Source organism: Globicephala melas, chromosome X (genome assembly GCF_963455315.2).
Source record: "Globicephala melas chromosome X, mGloMel1.2, whole genome shotgun sequence".
Classification (NCBI taxonomy): domain Eukaryota; kingdom Metazoa; phylum Chordata; class Mammalia; order Artiodactyla; family Delphinidae; genus Globicephala; species Globicephala melas.
The window spans coordinates 45,988,564-46,008,062 of NC_083335.1; the positions used below are offsets into that span (position 1 = coordinate 45,988,564).

Genomic DNA, 19,499 nt, shown 5'->3' on the forward strand with positions numbered 1-19,499 from the left:
AGAAGGGACTGGAAAGGGAAAGAGAAAGGGGAAAAGAAGAAAAGGAAAGAAAAAACACAGCCTAGAGAGGTAACCCTGGTCCTTATTACCATAATCACTACAGTATCACTAAATACGCTCTTGTGTGGAATCGTTTTTTCCTGCCTGCTCTATGTCTTCATGACTTGATGCTACTTGTACACGAGGTTTGTTTGAGCCATTCAACAACACAGATAGTAGGACCGTATCAAGTGTCAGAGCTGCAGCTGTACACATCCATGGTATCACTGCAATGATGAGCTCTTCTTCTTGTGTTCAATTTTTTCTGTTGAAAGTAGCCCATGAGTCACTCAGGCCTGAAAGCTTGGCGTCAGATTTGAATCTTTCCTCTCCTCACACCCTCAACACCTAATTGATTTGCCAGTTATTTAGATGCTACTTGGATCTGTCCCACTGATGCTATCCTAGTTCGGGCCTTCATTAATTATCAAAAGTATTATTGCAAAAAAAATATTATTGCAATTGCCTCCAACAAAGTTGGCCTTCTGTGACCTCTCCCATCTGTCTTACACAGAGCTTCCATCACCATCTTCCTTAAGTGCTCCATGTCATTTCTTTCCTCAAAATCCCTCAGTATTCCCCAACATTTATAAAATCAAGCCCAAACCACACAACCACTGCTGCCTTTCATGGAACCTTAAGTTCTAGTCCAACCGAATTGCTCCATATTCCTTGCATATGCACATCAAAGCTTGTACTTCTGCTCATGCCTTCCCTCTCTCCTCAAAAAGACGTTAAGTTCCATGAGACTAGAGCCCACATCTGTCCAGTTCACTGTTATGGTCTCAGAGCCTAGCATTGTGGTTGGCACACAGTAGGTGCTCATTAAATTTTGACTGAATGAATAAAAACTTGACATATCCAAACCTACTTACCCTTTAAATTTCATTTCAAATGCCACCAGTGCCAAAAAATCTATACTGATACCTGCTTTCCACCTCAATACCCACCTCACCTAAGTCAACTTTTTTCTGAACTCCCCTAGGCCTTATCTGTACCACTCTTACGACACTGATCATGTGCTTTCCACTTTGAATTACAGTTCTTTTTGTACCTGTGCCATCTCCCATTAGACTGTGAGATCCCTGAAGGCAGGAGCTGTGTTTAATTCATAAAGGTGTCCTGAAAAGTAATGATGTCCACTGAACAGGCACACTGTGATTAGAATAGCCACACTGGAGCCTTTAGCGAAGTAGAGAAGTTGAAGGTTTATTATTAATATTTCTAATAATACAATAAGAGCCCTTGTGCTTTGCTCATACACATCAAAAGGTGAAAATATTTTCTGCACCTTAGCCAAAATATAGGTAAAAATACTGGCTGAACTTCTATTAGCCAAGATATAAGGTCATCATGGCTAAAGTCTGAATGCTGGCTTATCTCCAAGGACTAGGAACAAAGTTGTGATTTGCACAATTCATGAATTTGCAAGTTGTTTTTCCCTGCAGTGGATACTAACTATAATAATATTTTATTTGTGGCTATTGGGACTCTAGACATCTAAATAAATTCAGTCTGTAAATGGGATCTTTGGCTATAGCTTTCTTTTTACTATAAATCAAAACTATACACCCTGTTACATGCATTGCATATATATCAATTTCCAGATTTCCATTTTCCTTTGAGCTCTTGGCATTAAGCTCAAATTCCCCTAGTTGTGGATACTAAGGTTTTCAGACTCCCTACAAAGGAGTTTGCCTACTTGGGTCTCTGGGGGAGAAAAAGCCAATTTTTTTTGATTCCTGGAGCAAACCATTCCAAGGGAAACAATGGTCTTGCCAGGTACTTTGGACCATATCACTTATAGACCTGGTTATTACCTTGTCCAACCCTCCATCTTCAAGTCAGCCCACCTATGATGAGAGATTCTCTTGAAAGCCCTCCAGAGAATAAGTATCTAAAATCCTTTATGACTAATTCCAGATTTTTACCCCTCTGAGCATTTGAAGCCCATTTACTTTCATTCTATAATCACGGTAGAAAACCCTTTTCTGTAGAAACAGTTTCTCTGGAGAATGTAAATCACCCTTCTGACTTTTCTCGACTTTTAAGTAAGTTGTGCAAACATCTCTCCACTACTCTGGCAAGAAGTGCTGAAGATTACTTAAAGAAAATCTTATGATTCCCACAGGTGGGCGTGTCTTTGAATATATCCCATGATTTCCACCTGACCAGGTCCTTATAGAAATACTTTTGTACTTCTGTTAAGTTGAAACTTCTCCTTCTAGAATGTTCTTCATCAATTTTTTTTTTACATCTTTATTGGAGTATAATTGCTTTACAGTGGTGTGCTAGTTTCTGCTTTATAACAAAGTGAATCTGTTATACATATACATATGTTCCCATATCTCTTCCCTCTTGCGTCTCCCTCCCTCCCACCCTCCCTCTCCCACCCCTACAGGCGGTCACAAAGCACTGAGCTGATCTCCCTGTGCTATGCGGCTGCTTCCCACTACCTATTTCACGTTTGGTAGTGTATATATGTCCATGCCTCTCTCTCGCTTTGTCACACCTCACCCTTCCCCCTCCCCATATCCTCAAGTCCATTCTCTAGTAGGTCTGTGTCTTTATTCCCGTCTTACCCCTAGGTTCTTCATGACATTTTTTTTTCTTAAATTCCATATATATGTGTTAGCATATGGTATTTGTCTTTCTCTAGAATGTTCTTACATTCCGTCTTTATACTTCTTCAGTTTGTGCCTTTTCACCCATCCTTAGTATTAATTATCATAGGCAGCACAACATTTAATGTAACCTTAACTTTATTGAATAAGTAAGTATGCATTACAGATAGATTGTAAGTCATTCTTGGTCCTGCAGAGACAGCTGTTTATGCCGAGGCAAAACGAGAACATGAATCCACAGTTCTACTGCTACTGAAATACTTCTGAGTGTCTTGGTATGGGCACAATCTCCCTCAATATCCATTCAAACAGGTTTTGCTGTCACCTCTCCTTTCAGCTGAGGGATTCACAATATCTAAAATAAACTTGTAAAGAACGCTTCTGTATCAGAGGTAGTTTTATACCTACATTATTAATCATAGAAAACATTTGGCCAAAGACTCCATAAAAGGGGCAGAGAAGATACACCAGAGCTCAAAGTTGGAACCAATTATTTTTTCAAGCTAATTGGCCACAGTAACAAAAGTATCAACTGAATTTTAGAATAGCCTGTTCAGCCATTTAACATCAAAGCATGCAGTAGCCTGTGCATACAATAGCTCTTAGCTACAACCTTGAATTTGGCTTGAGCACCAAGGATGCATTTCAAAATGTGAAAAGTACATTTATGTGCAATGACTAGTGTTGTGAGCTGAAAGGTGGCTCCCCAAAGATACGTCGATGTCCTAATTCTCAGAACCCGCGACGTTAACTTAGTTGGGAAAAGGGTCTTCACAGATGTAATTAGTTAAGGATCTTGAAATGAGGAGATTATCACTGATAAACCGGTGGGCCTTTAAATGCCTTCACGAGTGTCTTTATAAGCAGGAGGCAGAGGTAGACTAGACATACAGAGGGAAAGGTGATACGAAGACAGAGCAGAAAGAGATTTGGCCACAAGCCGAGGAATGATGACAGTCACAAGAAACTGGGAGGGGCAAGGAACAGGTTTTCTCCTAGTGCCTCCAGAGGGAGTACAGCCCTGCTAATACCTCAATTTACGGCTTCTGGTCTCCAAAACAGTAAGAGAATGAATGCCTGTTGTTTTAAGTGAACATGTTTGGAGTACTCTGTTACAGCAACCACAGCAACAAACTACAGATTTTGGTACCAGGAAGTCAGGGACTGCTGTAACAAATACCTAAAAATGTAGAAGTGGCTTTGGAATTAGATCACGTGTAGAGGCTGGAAGAATTTTGACGTATGTGGTACAAAAATCATGGACTGCCTTAAACAGACCGTCGGGAAGAATAGGAATGTTAAAGGCGCGTTTCATGAGGGCTCAGAAGGAACTGAGGAACATTTTATTGAAAACTAGAGGAAAGGTGATCCTTGCTATATAGCGGCAAAAAGCTTATCCAAATTGTCTCCAACTGTTGTGTGGAAAGTAGATCTGTAAGTGATGAATTTGGATATTTAGCTGAGGAAATTTGAGAGCAAAGCATTGGAGGTATGGCCTAGATTTTTCTTGAGCTTAGAGTAAAATATAAGAGGAAAGGGATAAATTGAAGAAAGAACTGTTAAGCAGAAAGGACCCAGCACTTGATGATTCAGGAAATTCTGAGCCTATTCAGATTGCAAAACATGCTAAAATGAAGATTCACTGTTAGGATAGTGTGGCTAGTGTGCTCTGGAGATAAAGCCAAGGCTGGATAACCTTTGGCTAGTGCTGTAGAGATTAGGCATTGACTCACTCACTGATCCACTCAATCATCTCAGTAGAAGCCAGGAACAGAGGTGGTGTTATCTGGCAAAGATCTGTGAGGACTCTCTTGTCTCACTAGTAAATCAATATGATATACAGGGGGAGCCTACAAAATTGTTGAGAAAGTTACACCAGCAGAAACAGTTCCAGCTTGGCCTGAAAGGGACAGAGACAGGACAAAATGAGAGAAGGCGGTCAAACTACCAAAACTTTACAGGCAGGAAGTAGGCTGATAAAGCTGCAAAGAGGTGATACCCTTCGATAGAAAAGATCAACCCTAGGGCAGAGCTGCAGGTTTAGAGGCAGAAGTACAAGCCATGGGCACAGAGGCAGAGACTTGATCCATGGGCCAAGAGGCCAGAGCTGCAGGCCTAAAGGATGTAGCCCTGAGACAAGGAGGATTATTGTCAAGTCTTGAAACCTAAGGGGATTCTGCCTGGCCAAATTCTGAAAATCATCAGGACAGGTGACTCCTTTCTATGTTTGTTCCACTTTCTCCCTTTTGGAATAGGAACGTCTATAACTATTATCATATGCCTGTCCCACCACTGTATTCTGGAAACAGGGGCCTTGTTAATGTCTTGTTTCACTGATTCACAGATGCAAAGGAATTTTGCCCCAGGGTTTTCACCTATAGCTGATTTAGATGATCTAGGTGAGCTTTGGAACTTTTGAAATGAAGATGTTTGGATGAGATTTTAGACTTAGGGTTGAGACTTTTAGGAGTGTTGGGATAGGGTGAATATACTTTGCACATGGGACAGACATAAATTTGGGGGGGTCCAGAGGGCAGACTGTCATGGGCTAAAGGTCACCTCCAAAAAGATATGTCCACATCCTAATCCCCAGAACCTATGAATGTTACGTTTTTGGAAGAAGGGTCTTACAGATGTAATTAAGTTTAGGGTCTTCACATGAAATTATCCTGGATTATCTAGGTGGGCCCTAAATTCCAACAAAAGTGTCCTTATAAGAGAGGGGCATAGGGAGATTAAATACATAGAGGAGAAGGTGATGTGAAGATGGAGCAGAGAGAGATGTGGCCGTAACCCAAAGAATGCCAATAGCTACCTGAAGCTGGAAGAGGCAAGGGAAGAGTTTCTTCTAGAGCCTCTGGAGGGAGCATGACCCTTGATTTTGGACATCTGGCCACCACAACCATGAAAGAATAAATTTCTGATATGTTAGGTCACCAAGTTTGTAGTAATTTGTTACAGCAGCCAGAGGAAACTAGTACAACTAGTAAACATTTTAAAGGGTTTTGCAATTTTAAAAAACATTCTGAAGAAAATCTGCATAAATTGGTGCTTCTCACGTGTGGCAGTAATAAACCCAACAAAAGACTTTAGTATAATTTGGTTCTATACTAAAAATGTCACTATGTACTTTTTTCTGGTGATAATTTTCAATCTAAAACAAAACTGCAAATGGCTAGAGCAGGACCATTATAAATCTGGGAAGCAAACCCTTTAATTGAGTTATCAGAACTTCGTGAAAGACCCTGAACGGTCTCATAATGTTTGTGAAAAGCATGTGGAATTATTCTAAATACAAATATATAATTTATCAATAATAGTACTTTTTTTCCCCACAAACTAAAAAATAAGGCAAGTTCACATCTGGAAAAGGTGATATTCATCAGTATGTCCACCTTGACCAGCCTGATAATATGGCATGGCAAATGCCCCTAAAGATTAGTCAGGGTGAATATTTCAAAATATCATTTTCCTACAGTCTGAAAAGCTATCAAAAGACTCAAAGAAGCCATACCATGAAGATTTCAGAAAAGACTTTGTGAAGTTAAAAATACGTACATTAAGTATTTACATAAATTAGTAGAACCTAAATCTTTGTTGCTGTTGTTATTGTTAAAAAAACAGTGTGTGAAATTGATATGTCCCTTAAACTTGTGTGTGTGCGCATATGTGTGTGTCTTAAGATAGATGATAGGATAAAATTGTAAAATCTCAGATCCTGTTACTGCTTTTGATTTCTCTATTGTAGCAGCTTCAGAGCTTTGTAAAGGATAAGACCCAAGTAAGAATGCACTGGAGGAAAAGGCAGCAATTTGAATCACTGTACGTCTATAAAAAGGAAACTGTGAGCTATTGGTCGCTTGGTTACATTATCTCAGGGAGTGACTTGCCAAGCCGGTCTCTTGTTCTTTCTGAATGTCTATAATGTACTTTGGAGGAAGTAGAAATAGGATTTTCTTTATAAGAAATATACATATAAGAAATCTTTTACAATCATCTGCATGGATTGGTCCAGAGAAGTTATACCACATTATTACAATGCATTTTTAAAAATAATAGACAAGTATAACTTCTCCTCCCTCATCTATTTAAGAAAAATGTAGAGCCTGTTTTTTCCTCCTAGAGTTGTTTCGGCAGCATCATTTGAATTTGTTAATATAAGGTAAATAAGTATGATGATGATTGAGAAGTTCACTTAGTCACTGGGATGTGGAATTATTGTAGCAGGAGATATAAATATATACACATATATACAGATACATACATGTAATTTCTTTTTCTTCTTCAGATCACCACGGAGGAACTGGAAAGGGGACTAGAAAGGCAGATAAAACAACTGACCTTTCGGACAGTTTTCTGCTGCCTCCTGCGGAGAGAAATATTTTTCCCCTCAGATCTCCTAGAACTCTATTCCCTGCCTTCAAGGGGGGTGTGGGAGAAAGAAGCAATAGAGAGAAGAAATAAACCATGGAGAATAGAGAGCAATATTTACCTTTAAAAATCTGAATAAAGGTAACAGAATTTGCAGGTTCAGCCCTAGCATAAACATTAAAATGTGAGGTTTTTCTCAAAAACAGCCATATAAAGTATTTGTATAAAGTAGATATATGTGCATAATTAGAAAATACCTCTTTAAATAAAGTTTAAATCACTTTCTCTAACTGCTTCTGTTAAACTTTCTGGCTTATTTTTAGCAATGATAAGTGCCTGCAATATCATGCTGAAACTCTAGATTAATGATAAGTTTAATTTCAGCCGAAGCAGATGAATCCATCAACTTTCACTTGAGATAAGATTCTAAGTAACTTGACGGGGGGGTGAAGCAGTACTTTTTCTGAGTTTCCAAAAATGGCTTCTTTTATAGAGTGTGCAATATCAGTGCCTTTCCAAACCATTAACAAACACACACATTTTACTGGCCTTTTCCTTTTCTATATAACAGGAATCAGAAGTAGACACTGACTAATTCTTTCTATTCTTTTTCTTCTCTTTTCTTCCTTTCTTTTTGTGGGGGGGTGACTTCAAATTTGAGTAATAATATTATACATTTTTGACAGACTGAATGGTTTTGAAAGTCTTTGGAACTCTTCAATTTCTTACACTTTTCATCATCACGGTCAGGCCACACACAGTAACAAATAATACACATCTTTACACTAAAAGGGAATGTATTTTATAATCCTGGTAATTGTGTTCGTATTAGTATAACTAACTGTGGGAGGAGTCTTGCAATAACTTTACATATGCACGCTATTGCATCCAGCTCAGCTTGATCTTTGCAGAAATGTACTTATTTCCTCTCCATCCCTTGAGTGCATGTTTTGTTCCTCCCAAAATGTATGATTTTGTTTACTTAAGTATTTTCATATTCTTTGGTATCAGGAATCACTTAGATGAGATAGCTTCATTGTGGCGAGAGCGTGACCTTTCCAAAGGTACTCGTCTGTTATCTGTAAGACAAAGAGAAAAAGAACCAAAAACATGGTGAGCTTTAGATCCCAGCTGTTACGTGATGTCAGGTTGAGAGAGGTTTTCAAACAGTCCTGAAAAATTACTTCAAATGAATATATAAATAACAAGGAGCCAAGATCTGAGGCGTTCATGCTGCAGCTCCCAGGCTGAGTTCAAGAGTTTGAAATCAGCATTAAATGACTTTTCTTGGTAAGTGAAGTCAGAGTGATAAAAGAAATGGAAGAATTCGCTCAAGCACAGTCCCCTTGGAAATAGCAGGCGACAACAAAATTCCTTGGTAAAGATGTTAAATTGAAAGGATCTATGTACAGTGCCTTTTGTTGGAAAGCACTTCAATTCCCCATGAGTTTTCAATCTGTATGTTGGCTATCTCTAGCGCACACCAGCGTGGGCAGAGCAAAAAAGAGTTTTTATTTTTTACAATGATTGCAATATATGGCAATCAAATCAGCTACCAAGTCTTTGCCTGATTATGTGATGTAAACAAATTCAATACATTATATAGTCATTATGGGACTGAATAATGAATAGGTCCCATTCCCCTCACCCGTCACGGGAAAAATAATCACTGTAGAGAGAACTGTTGGCACAAAGCTTGGAAAGCATTGAAAGTTGCTGAAAATAGTTTTAGCTTTAATAGGAAAAAGGTTTACAGCTCTGCATTGTGATGATCACTACTATGTTATTATCACCTCTGTTTTATGCTCAGCTTAAATGCAACTGATGTCGGTGAAAATCCCTTTCTGAAAAAAGCATAATGCACTTAGATTCTCTATTTAGAATGAGACTAGGTCCCTAGAAATAATGACAACTACCAGCACTTACATAAATCCTAACACTTTACACTCGTTAATTTGCTAATTCACACGACATCCCCGGGAGGTAAGCACATTTCATTCTATCCTATTATCTCTGCTTTAGTGATGAAGGTTACACAGCAAATCAATGGTATGACAGGGGCTTATAATGCAAAGTTAATGCCTAAATGTCAGGCCTGCTTTGTTCAGAGGTAGATGTTGGGGCCTCCCAGGCTCCTACTCATTTCCTCCCTAAGAGCATACCCAAGGAGCACATTCTGCCTGTCCCATGGGGAGGATGGACTGTGAGAAATGTTGAGGTTTTGCCATGGGATCTTTCTCATCTGTGCTAGTGTTTCTCGAGTGATTCCGGGTAGTCTGTGGTCAGTACACAGAGCAAAAGCTAACTGGCCTCCATAACCTTGGCCTCGTTAACACCACAGAATGAGTGCACTGAACCAACCAGCCATAAGTTCAAAGTGCCTTATAATGCAATAATATCACTGAGAGGTGAGAAAGAAAGAGATATTTTCTCTATTCAGAGATGTATCTGAGTGATAGATTACTTGGGCATCCTTTTAAAGATACCATTAAAAAATCCATTATTTAGTTTGTGATATGGATCACAATTCAGCTAAAAATGTCAAGATAACATTCCTAGATAAAGGGCTTATTACTTAGATGTCACTGGTTTGCAGATTGGTTTGGGACTTCTTAGAAGACATTTACAAATGAGATTATAATATGATGGCTACCATTGCATTGCTAGCATTTAAGTGTTCAGTGTTAAAGCTATCAGATATGAGAATGATGGTACCATTCACAGAGGATTGTCCCAGCTCAGAAAAAAGGCTTGTGCCTTGGTGGTCCTACACACTAAGGTCAGCTGGCATCCACACTCACTCCAGGAATGCTATTGGTACCCCATACCACCACTCACTGCCCACTGGATTCAAGAGATGTACCACATACAAAAACCTAGCCTTGCAGCAGTAAATGAAGTGATGACAGGATTCACATCAACCTGTAACTTTCTTGGTAGCATCTGGTGTGAGAAAATAAACTTTCAAGTCAAAATGAACTGGGGAAAGGAGACTGAAGCTTTTGGAAGGCAGGATAAACACTGGTTGATGGCCCAAATCCAGCTCTTGGCATACACAGAAGACAATTATTCTATATTTCGCCCCTTCCTCTCTCCTTCTCTCCCTCTATCCCTCCCTTCCTTCTCTGTCTCTCTCTCTTTAAAATTTTTTTGGTACCTAATTGGTACCTATGTATATGAGATAATTATAAGTAGAAGCAATCCTGAAAGGCCATCACCTGTATTTTTGAAATGTCAATCTCCAACATTGTTTATGAGAAAATGACACTAGAAACAATGGCAGCAGGGGACCTTCAAGATGGCGGAGGAGTAAGACGTGGAGATCACCTTCCTCCCCACAGATACATCAGAAATACATCTACACGTGGAACAGCTCCTACAGAACACCTACTGAATGCTGGCAGAAGACCTCAGACTTCCCCAAAGGCAAGAAACTCCCCATGTACCTGGGTAGGCAAAAGAAAAAATAAAAAACAGAGACAAAAGAATAGGGACAGAACCTGCACCTCTGGGAGGGAGCTGTGAAGGAGGAAAAGTTTCCACACACTAGGAAGCCCCTTCACTGGCAGAGACAGGGAGTGGCGAAGGGGAAGCTTAGGAACCACGGAGGAGAGTGCAGCAACAGGGGTGCAGAGGGCAAAGCGGAGAGATTGCCACACAGAGGATCATTGCCAATGATCACTCACCAGCCTGAGAGGCTTGTCAGCTCACCCACCAGGGAGGGTGGGGGCTGGGAGCTGAGGCTTGGGCTTCGGAGGTCAGATCCCAGGGAGAGGACTGGGGTTGGATGAGTGAACACAGCCTGAACGGGGCTAGCGCACCACAGTTAACTGGGAGGGAATCTGGGAAAAAGTCTGGAACTGCCTAAGAGGCAAGAAACCATTGTTTTGCGGTGCATGAAGAGAGGAGATCCAGAACACCACCTAAATGAGCTTCAAAGACAGGCGTGAGCCGTGGCTGCGCGGCTATTAGCGCGGACACCAGAGATGGGCATGAGACGCTAAGGCTGCTGCTGCTACCACCAAGAATCCTGTGTGCAAGCACAGCTCACTATCCACACACCCCCACCCCAGAAGCCTGTGCAGCCCGCCAATGTCAGAGTTCCGTGATCCAGGGACAACGTCCCTGGAAGAACACATGGCACGCCTCAGGCTTTTGCAAAGTCACAGCAGCCTCTGTTGCTGCAGGCTGGTCCCGCATTCCAATTATGACTACCATACCCCTCCCTCTCCCTGGTCTGAATGAGCAAGAGCACCCTAATCAGCTGCTGCTGTAAACCCCTCCTGTCTGGGCAGGGAACAGATGCCTGAGGGTGACGTACACGCAGAGATGGTGCCAAAACCAAAGCTGAACCCCCGGAGCTATGCAAACAAAGAAGAGAAAGGGACATTTTCCCTGGCAGTCTCAGAGGCAGCAGATTAAATTCCCATAATCAACTTGATGTATTTGCATATGTGGAATACTTGAATAGACAATGAATTGTCCCAAAATTGAGGCAGTGGACTTCGGGAACAACTGTAGACTTGGGGTTTGTGGTCTGTAACTGATTTGTTTCTGATTTTTATGTTCATCTTAGTTTAGTTTTTAGTGCTTGTTATCATTGGTGGATTTGTTTATTGGTTTGGTTGCTCTCTTCTTTTTTTATTTTAATAATTAAAAGAATTTTTAAATTCTTTTTAATTTTTCTTTCTTTTTCTTTCTTTTTTTTCCTTTTTCTACTAAGCCGTGTGGCTGACAGGGTCTTGGTGCTCTGGCCTGGTGTCAGGCCTGAGCCACTGAGGTGGGAGAGCCGAGTTCAGGACACTGGACACCAGAAACCTCCTGGCCTCCCATAATATCAATCAGCGAGATCTCTCCTAGAGATCTCCGCCTCAACGCTAAGACCCACCTCTACCCAATGGCCAGCAAGCTCCAGTGCTGGATGCCCCATGCCAAACAACTAGCAAGACAGGAACACAAACCCACCCATTAGCAGAGAGGCTACCTAAAATCATACTAAGCTCACAAACACCCCAAAACACACCATGGGATGTGGCCCTGCCCACCAGAAACACAAGATCCAGCCCCACCCACCAGAACACAGGCACCAGTCACCTCCACCAGGAAGCCTACACAACCCACTGAACCAACCTCACCCATTAGGAGTAGACACCAAAAACAATGGGAACTACGAACCTGCAGCCTGCGCAAAGGAGACCCCAAACACAGTAAGATAAGCAAAATGAGAAGACAGAGAAACACACAGCAGATGACGGAGGATGGTAAAAACCTACTAGACTAAACAAATGAAGAGGAAATAGTCAGTCTACCTGAAAAAGAATTCACAGCAAGGGTAGTAAAGATGATCCAAAATCTTGGAAATAGAATGGAAAAAATAAAAGAAACGTTTAACAAAGACCTAGAAGAACTAAAGACCAAACAAACAATGATGAACAACACAATAAATGAAATTAAAAATTCTCTAGAGGGCTTCCCTGGTGGCACAGTGGATGAGAGTCCGCCTGCCAATGGAGGGGACACGGGTTCGTGTCCCGGTCTTGGAAGATCCCACATGCTGCGGAGCGGCTGGGCCCGTGAGCCATGGCTGCTGAGCCTGCGCGTCCGGAGCCTGTGCTCCGCAACGGGAGAGAGGCCACTACAGCTAGAGACCCGCGTACCGCAAAAAAAAAAAAAAAAAAAAAAAAAATTCTCTAGAAGGAATGAATAGCAGAATGACTGAGGCAGAAGAATGGATAAGTGACCTTGAAGATAAAATAGTGGAAATACGACAGAGCAGAATAAAGAAAAAAGAATGAAAAGATTGAGGACGGGCCTGAGAGACCTCTGGGACAACATTAAACACACCAACATTCAACTTAAAGGGGTATTAGAAGAAGAGAGAAAAAGAAAGAGACAGAAAATATTTGAAGAGATTATAGTTGAAAACTTCCCTAACATGGGAAAGGAAATAATCAAGCCCAGGAAGCACAGAGAGTCCCATACAGGATAAATCCCAGTAGAAACAGGTCAAAACACATATTAAACTATCAAAAATTAAATACAAAGAAAAAATATTAAAAGCAGTAGGAGAAGAACAAGAAATAACATACAAGAGAATCCCCACAAGTTTAAGAGCTGACCTATCAGCTCAAACTCTGCAAGCCAGAAGGGAGTGGCAGGACATAGTTAAAGTGATGAAAGGGAAAAAATTACAACCAAGATTACTCTATTCAGCAAGGATCTCATTCAGGTTTTTTTTTTTCTTTTTCTTTGCGATATGTGGGCCTCTCACTGTTGTGGCCTCTCCCATTGCGGAGCACAGGCTCCAGACGCGCAGGCTCAGTGGCCATGGCTCATGGGCCGAGCTGCTCCGCGGCATGTGGGATCTTCCCGGACCGGGGCACGAACCCGTGTCCCCTGCATCGGCAAGCGGACTCTCAACCACTGTGCTACCAGGGAAGCCCTGGTTTTGTTTTTTTGCAGTACGCGGGCCTTTCACTACTGTGGCCTCTCCCATTGCGGAGCACAGGCTCCGGACGTGCAGGCTCAGCGGCCATGGCTAACGGGGCCAGCCGCTCCACGGCATGTGGGATCTTCCTGGACCAGGGCACGAATGCGTGTCCCCTGCATCGGCAGGCGGACTCTCAACCATGGCGCCACCGGGGAAGCCCTCATTCAGGTTTGATGGAGAAATTACAAACTTTACAGACAAGCAAAAGTTAAGAGAATTCAGCACCACCAAACCAGCTTTAAAACAAATGCTAAAGGAACTTTTCTAAGCAGAAAACACAAGAGGAGGAAAAGGCCTACAAAAACAAAACCAAAACAATTAAGACAATGGTAATAGGAACATACATATCAATAACTACCTTAAATGTAAATGGATTAAATGCTCCAACCAAAAGACATAGACTGGCAGAATGGATACAAAAACAAGACCCGTTTATATGCTGTCTACAGACCTAGGGACACATACAGACTGAAAGTGAAGGGATGGAAAAAGGTATTCCATGCAAATGGAAATCAAAGAAAGCTGGAGCAGCAATTCTCATGTCAGACAAAATAGACTTTAAAATAAAGACTATTACAAGAGACAAAGAAGGACACTACATAATGATCAAGGGATCAATCCAAGAAGAAGATACAACAAGTGTAAACATTTATGCACCAAACACAGGAGCACCACAATACATAAGGCAAATGCTAACAGCCATAAAAGGGGAAATTGACAGTAACAAAATCATAGTAGGGGACTTTAACATCCCACTTTCACTATGGACAGATCATCCAAAATGAAATAAATAAGCAAACACAAGCTTTAAATGCCACATTAAACAAGATGGACTGCATTGATATTTCTAGGGCATTCCATCCAAAAACAACAGAATACACTTTCTTCTCAGGTACTCATGGAACATTCTTCAGGATAGATCATATCTTGGGTCACAGATCAAGCCTTGGTAAATTTAAGAAAATTGAAATCGTATCAAGTACCTTTTCTGACCACAATGCTATGAGACTAGATATGAATTACAGGAAAAGATCTGTAAAAAATACAAACACATGGAGGCTAAACAATATGCTACTAAATAACCAAGTCATCACTGAAGAAATCAAAGAGGAAATCAAAAAATACCTAGAGACAAATGCCAATGAAAACATGATGACTCAAAACCTATGGGATGCAGCAAAAGCAGTTCTAAAAGGGAAGTTTATAGCAACACAATCCTCCTCAAGAAACAAGAAACATTTCAAATAAGTAACCTAACCTTACACCTGAAGCAATTAGAGAAAAAAGAACAAAAAAAACCCCCAACGTTAGCAGATGGAAAGAAATCATAAAGATCACATCAGAAATAAATGAAAAAGAAATGAAAGAAACAAAGGCAAAGACCAATAAAACTAAAAGCTGGTTCTTTGAGAAGTAAACAAAATTGATAAACCATTAGCCAGACTCATCAAGAAGAAAAGGGAGAAGACTCAAATCAACAGAATTTGAAATGAAAAAGGAGAAGTAACAACTGACAGTGTAGAAATACAAAGGGTCATGAGAGATTACTACAAGCAACTATATGCCAATAAAATGGACAACCTGGAAGAAATCGATGAATTCTTAAAAAAGCACAACTTTCTGAGACTGAATCAGGAAGAAATAGAAAATATAAACAGACCAATCACAAGCACTGATGTTGAAACTGTCATTAAGGAGCTTCCAACAAACAAAAGCCCAGGATCAGATGGCTTCACAGGCAAATTGTATCAAACATTTAGAGAAGAGCTAACACCTATCCTTCTCAAACTCTTCCAAAATATAGCAGAGGGAGGAACACTCCCAAACTCATTCTACCAGGCCACCATCACCTAGACACCAAAACCAGACAAAGATGTCACAAAAAAAGAAAACTACAGGCCAACATTACTGATGAACATAGATGCAAAAGTCTTCAACAAAATACAAGCCAACAGAATCCAAGAGCACATTAAAGGATCATACACCATGATCAAGTGGAGTTTATCCCAGGAATGAAAGAATTCTTCAGTGTATGCAAATCAATCAATGTGATACACCATATTAACAAACTGAAGGATGAAAACCATATGATCATCTCAATAGATGCAGAAAAAGCTTTGACAATATTCAACACCCATTTATGAAACTCTCCAGAAAGTAGGCACAGAGGGAAACTTCCTCAACATAATAAAGTCCATATATGACAAACCCACAGCCAACATCATTCTCAATGGTGAAAAACTGAAACCGTTTCCTTTAAGATCAGGAACAAGGCAAGGTTGCCCACTCTCACCACTATTATTCAACATAGTTTTGGAAATTTTAGCCATGGCAATCAGAGAAGAAAAAGAAATAAAATGAATCCAAATCGGAAAAGAAGAAGTAAAACTGTCACTGTTTGCAGGTGATGATACTATACATAGAGAATCCTAAAGATGCTACCAGAAAACTCCTAGAGCTAATCAATGAATTTGGTAAAGTAGAGGGATACAAAATTAATGCACAGAAATCTCGTGCATTCCTACACACTAACGACGAAAAATCTGAAAGAGAAATTAAGGAAACACTCCCATTTACCATTGCAACAAAAGGAATGAAATACCTCAGAATAAACCTACCTAGGAAGACAAAAGACCTGTATGCACAAAACTATAAGACACTGATGAAAGAAATTAAAGACAATACAAATGGATGAAGAGATATACCATGTTCTTGTATTGGAAGAATCAACATTTTGAAAATATACTACCCAAAGCAATGTACAGATTCAATGCAATCCCTGTCAAACTACCACTGGCATTTTTCACAAAACTAGAACAAAAATTTCACAATTTGTATGGAAACACAAAAGATCCCGAATAGTCAAAGCAATGTTGAGAAAGAAAAATGGAGCTGGAGGAATCAGGCTCCCTGACTTCAGACTATACTACAAAGCTACAGGAATCAAGACAGTATGGTACTGGCACAAAAACAGAAATATAGATCAATGGAACACGATAGAAATCCCGGAGATAAAACCACACACATATGGTCATCTTATTTTTGATAAAGGAGGCAAGAATATACAATGGAGAAAAGACAGCCTCTTCAATAAGTGGTGCTGGGAAAACTGGACAGCTACATGTAAAAGAATGAAATTAGAACACTCCTGAGCACCATACACAAGAATAAACTCAAAATGGATTAAAGACCTAAATGTAAGGCCAGACACTATCAAACTCTTAGAGGAAAACATAGGCAGAACACTCTATGACATAAATCACAGCAAGATCCTTTTTGACCCACCTCCTAGAGAAATGGATATAAAAACAAAAATATACAAATGGGACCTAACGAAACTTAAAAGCTTTTGCACAGCAAAGGAAATCATAAACAAGACTAAAAGACAACACTCAGAATGGGAGAAAATATTTGCAAACAAAGCAACTGACAAAGGATTCATCTCCAAAATATACAAGCAGCTCATGCAGCTTAATATCAAAGAAACAAACAACCCAATCCAAAAATGGGCAGAAGACCAAATAGACATTTCTCCAAAGAAGATATACAGATTGCCAACAAACACATGAAAGGATGTTCAATATCACTAATCATTAGAAAAATGCAAATCAAAACCACAATGAGGTATCACCTCACACTGGTCAGAATGTCCATCATCAAAAAATCTACAAACAATAAATGCTGGAGAGGATGTGGATGAGATGGAACACTCTTGCACTGTTGGTGGGAATGTAAATGATACAGCCACTATGGAGAACAGTATGGAGGTTCCTTAAAAAACTAAAAATAGGACTACCATACGACCCAGCAATCCCACTACTGGGCATATACCTTGTGAAAACCATAGTTCAAAATGAGTCATGTACCACAATGTTCATTACAGCTTTATTTACAATAGCCAGGACATGGAAGCAACCTAAGGGTCCAATGACAGATGAATGGATAAAGAAGATATGGCACATATATACAATGGAATATTACTCAGCCATGAAAAGAAATGAAATTGAGTTGTGTTTAGTGAGGTGGATGGACCTAGATTCTGTCATACAGAATGAAGTAAGTCAGAAGCAAATACCGTATGCTAACACATATATATGGAATCTAAAAAAATGGTTCTCATGAACCTAGGGGCAGGACAGGATTAAAGATGCAGACGTAAAGAATGGACTTGAGGACACGGGGAGGGGTAAGGGTAAGCTGAGATGAAATGAGAGAGTAGCACTGACATATATACACTACTAAATGTAAAATAGATAGCTAGTGGGAAGCAGCTACATCGCATGGGGAGATTAGCTTGGTGCTTTGTGACCACCTAGAGGGGTGGGATAGGGAGGGTGGGGGGGGGAGATTCAAGAGGGAGGGGATATGGGGATATATGTATACATATAGCTGATTCACTTTGTTATACAGCAGAAACTAACACAACATTGTAAAGCAATTATACTCCAATAAAGATGTTAAAAAGAAGAAAAAAGAAACAATGACAGCAAGACTGCTATGGGTTTTTGTGATTTATTTACGATTCTCTGTAAGTATGTTAAAACTATTTTAGGTACAAAATATATTTATACTCTAAAGCTGTATGGATCAGGTAGAAGTGCAATTTGGACGATAATATGTTATATGTATATATAATATGGATATATATGAATATAAATATTCATCTCTTCTCACAGTCTAATAGCTCACAATCTAATGATAGCAATTTTCATACTTGGATTCATGCCTTCTTTGAGGCAGAGACTGAGAATCACTGAATATTTAAAAATACAACTTCTATATTTATAGTATTAAATACTAATGGGTAAAAAATCAGTGGCCTGACCCTCATAAGGTCGGGACACATGGTTGGCATCAAATTTATGAGGAAAGAGCAAATGCTAGTTACTATTGCTGTTGGGGTGATGGAGTAATTTGGGTGATTGTGAGAGTGATTGCACTTCCTATTTGGAAACATAGGTGACAGAGGCAGGTGCCCATGTGATATGATTTGAGAGCTCCAGGAGCCCCAGATTGAACCAAATCCACTTTTCTACACAGTCTTATTCTCCCAACACTACTGATACTAGAATAGTTTAGATGGAAAAAAATAGGAGTCTCTCCTCCAAAAAGTCAATAGTTTAAAAAATATGTATTTACCTGAGGTGATGCAGAGGGCTTTGTTAATAAGTAGTGGCTTCCCTTTCCAATTTGCCTTGTTGTGTTTTTGGAAATGAAAGAGAGGAAGATGGGGGGAGGCATCAGGCTATGTGTGTATACTTGTTGGGGATATTGTGCAATGAGATACAGGAAAATACATTTCATCAGAGGTTGAGGAAACATGATTTGTCATAATGTTCCTCTGTTTCCATTTTCTGAATGCATGAGGTAACACAGTGAATAAGAAAGCCTAGAGAGTCCAATGTATCCTCATGGTCTAAGAATTCACTAAGGGATTCTCTTGTTTGTAAACACAAGGATTAATGCAACAGTAGAGCCTGAGATGTCCATCCCAAGAATCCACCATAGTTGGGCATACATACCCTATCAGATTCTTTTTGGTCACCAAAGCCTTGATGCCCTATGTGAAGGTGAAAAGATTCTGACATTACAGACAGTAACCTGGTCATAGTGTGAAATTGAAGAGAGGGGAATAGTTATATGAAAATGTGCAGTCCATGGAGGAGGGGTGACCAAACCTAAAACAATATGCCAATCTGTCACAAAAAGAGAATATAAATACATGGTTCAGCTTTGACATGATTCTGCACATTGTGAATATTAGGTTAACCAGCTCAAACCACTTTCAAGCCTTTCTCCACTGTCATAAGAGCAAGAAGCTTTATGCTTTTTCTGAGCATAAATTGATTTGGCATTCATCTCAAAACCTTCCCAATAGAGTCCTGAGTGAATAGATTAAACCTGTTATTGCATTGCTCTAAAATTCATTCATGTAATCATTTATTCAACAACTATGTACAAAGTACATCATCCAT

General features: G+C 40.0%; 1 protein-coding gene across 1 annotated transcript in view; it reads right to left on the bottom strand.

Annotated features, from left to right (window-relative positions):
- Positions 1 to 2,794: 2,794 nt before the first annotated feature.
- Positions 2,795 to 19,499, bottom strand: part of DIAPH2 (diaphanous related formin 2) — an 887,427-nt gene continuing 870,722 nt past the window's right edge. The window contains exon 28 of the mRNA XM_060292429.1: positions 2,795 to 8,113. Within this exon, the coding sequence (XP_060148412.1) occupies positions 8,049 to 8,113 (65 nt within the window). The 3' untranslated portion in view covers positions 2,795 to 8,048. The remainder of the gene's footprint in view (positions 8,114 to 19,499) is intronic.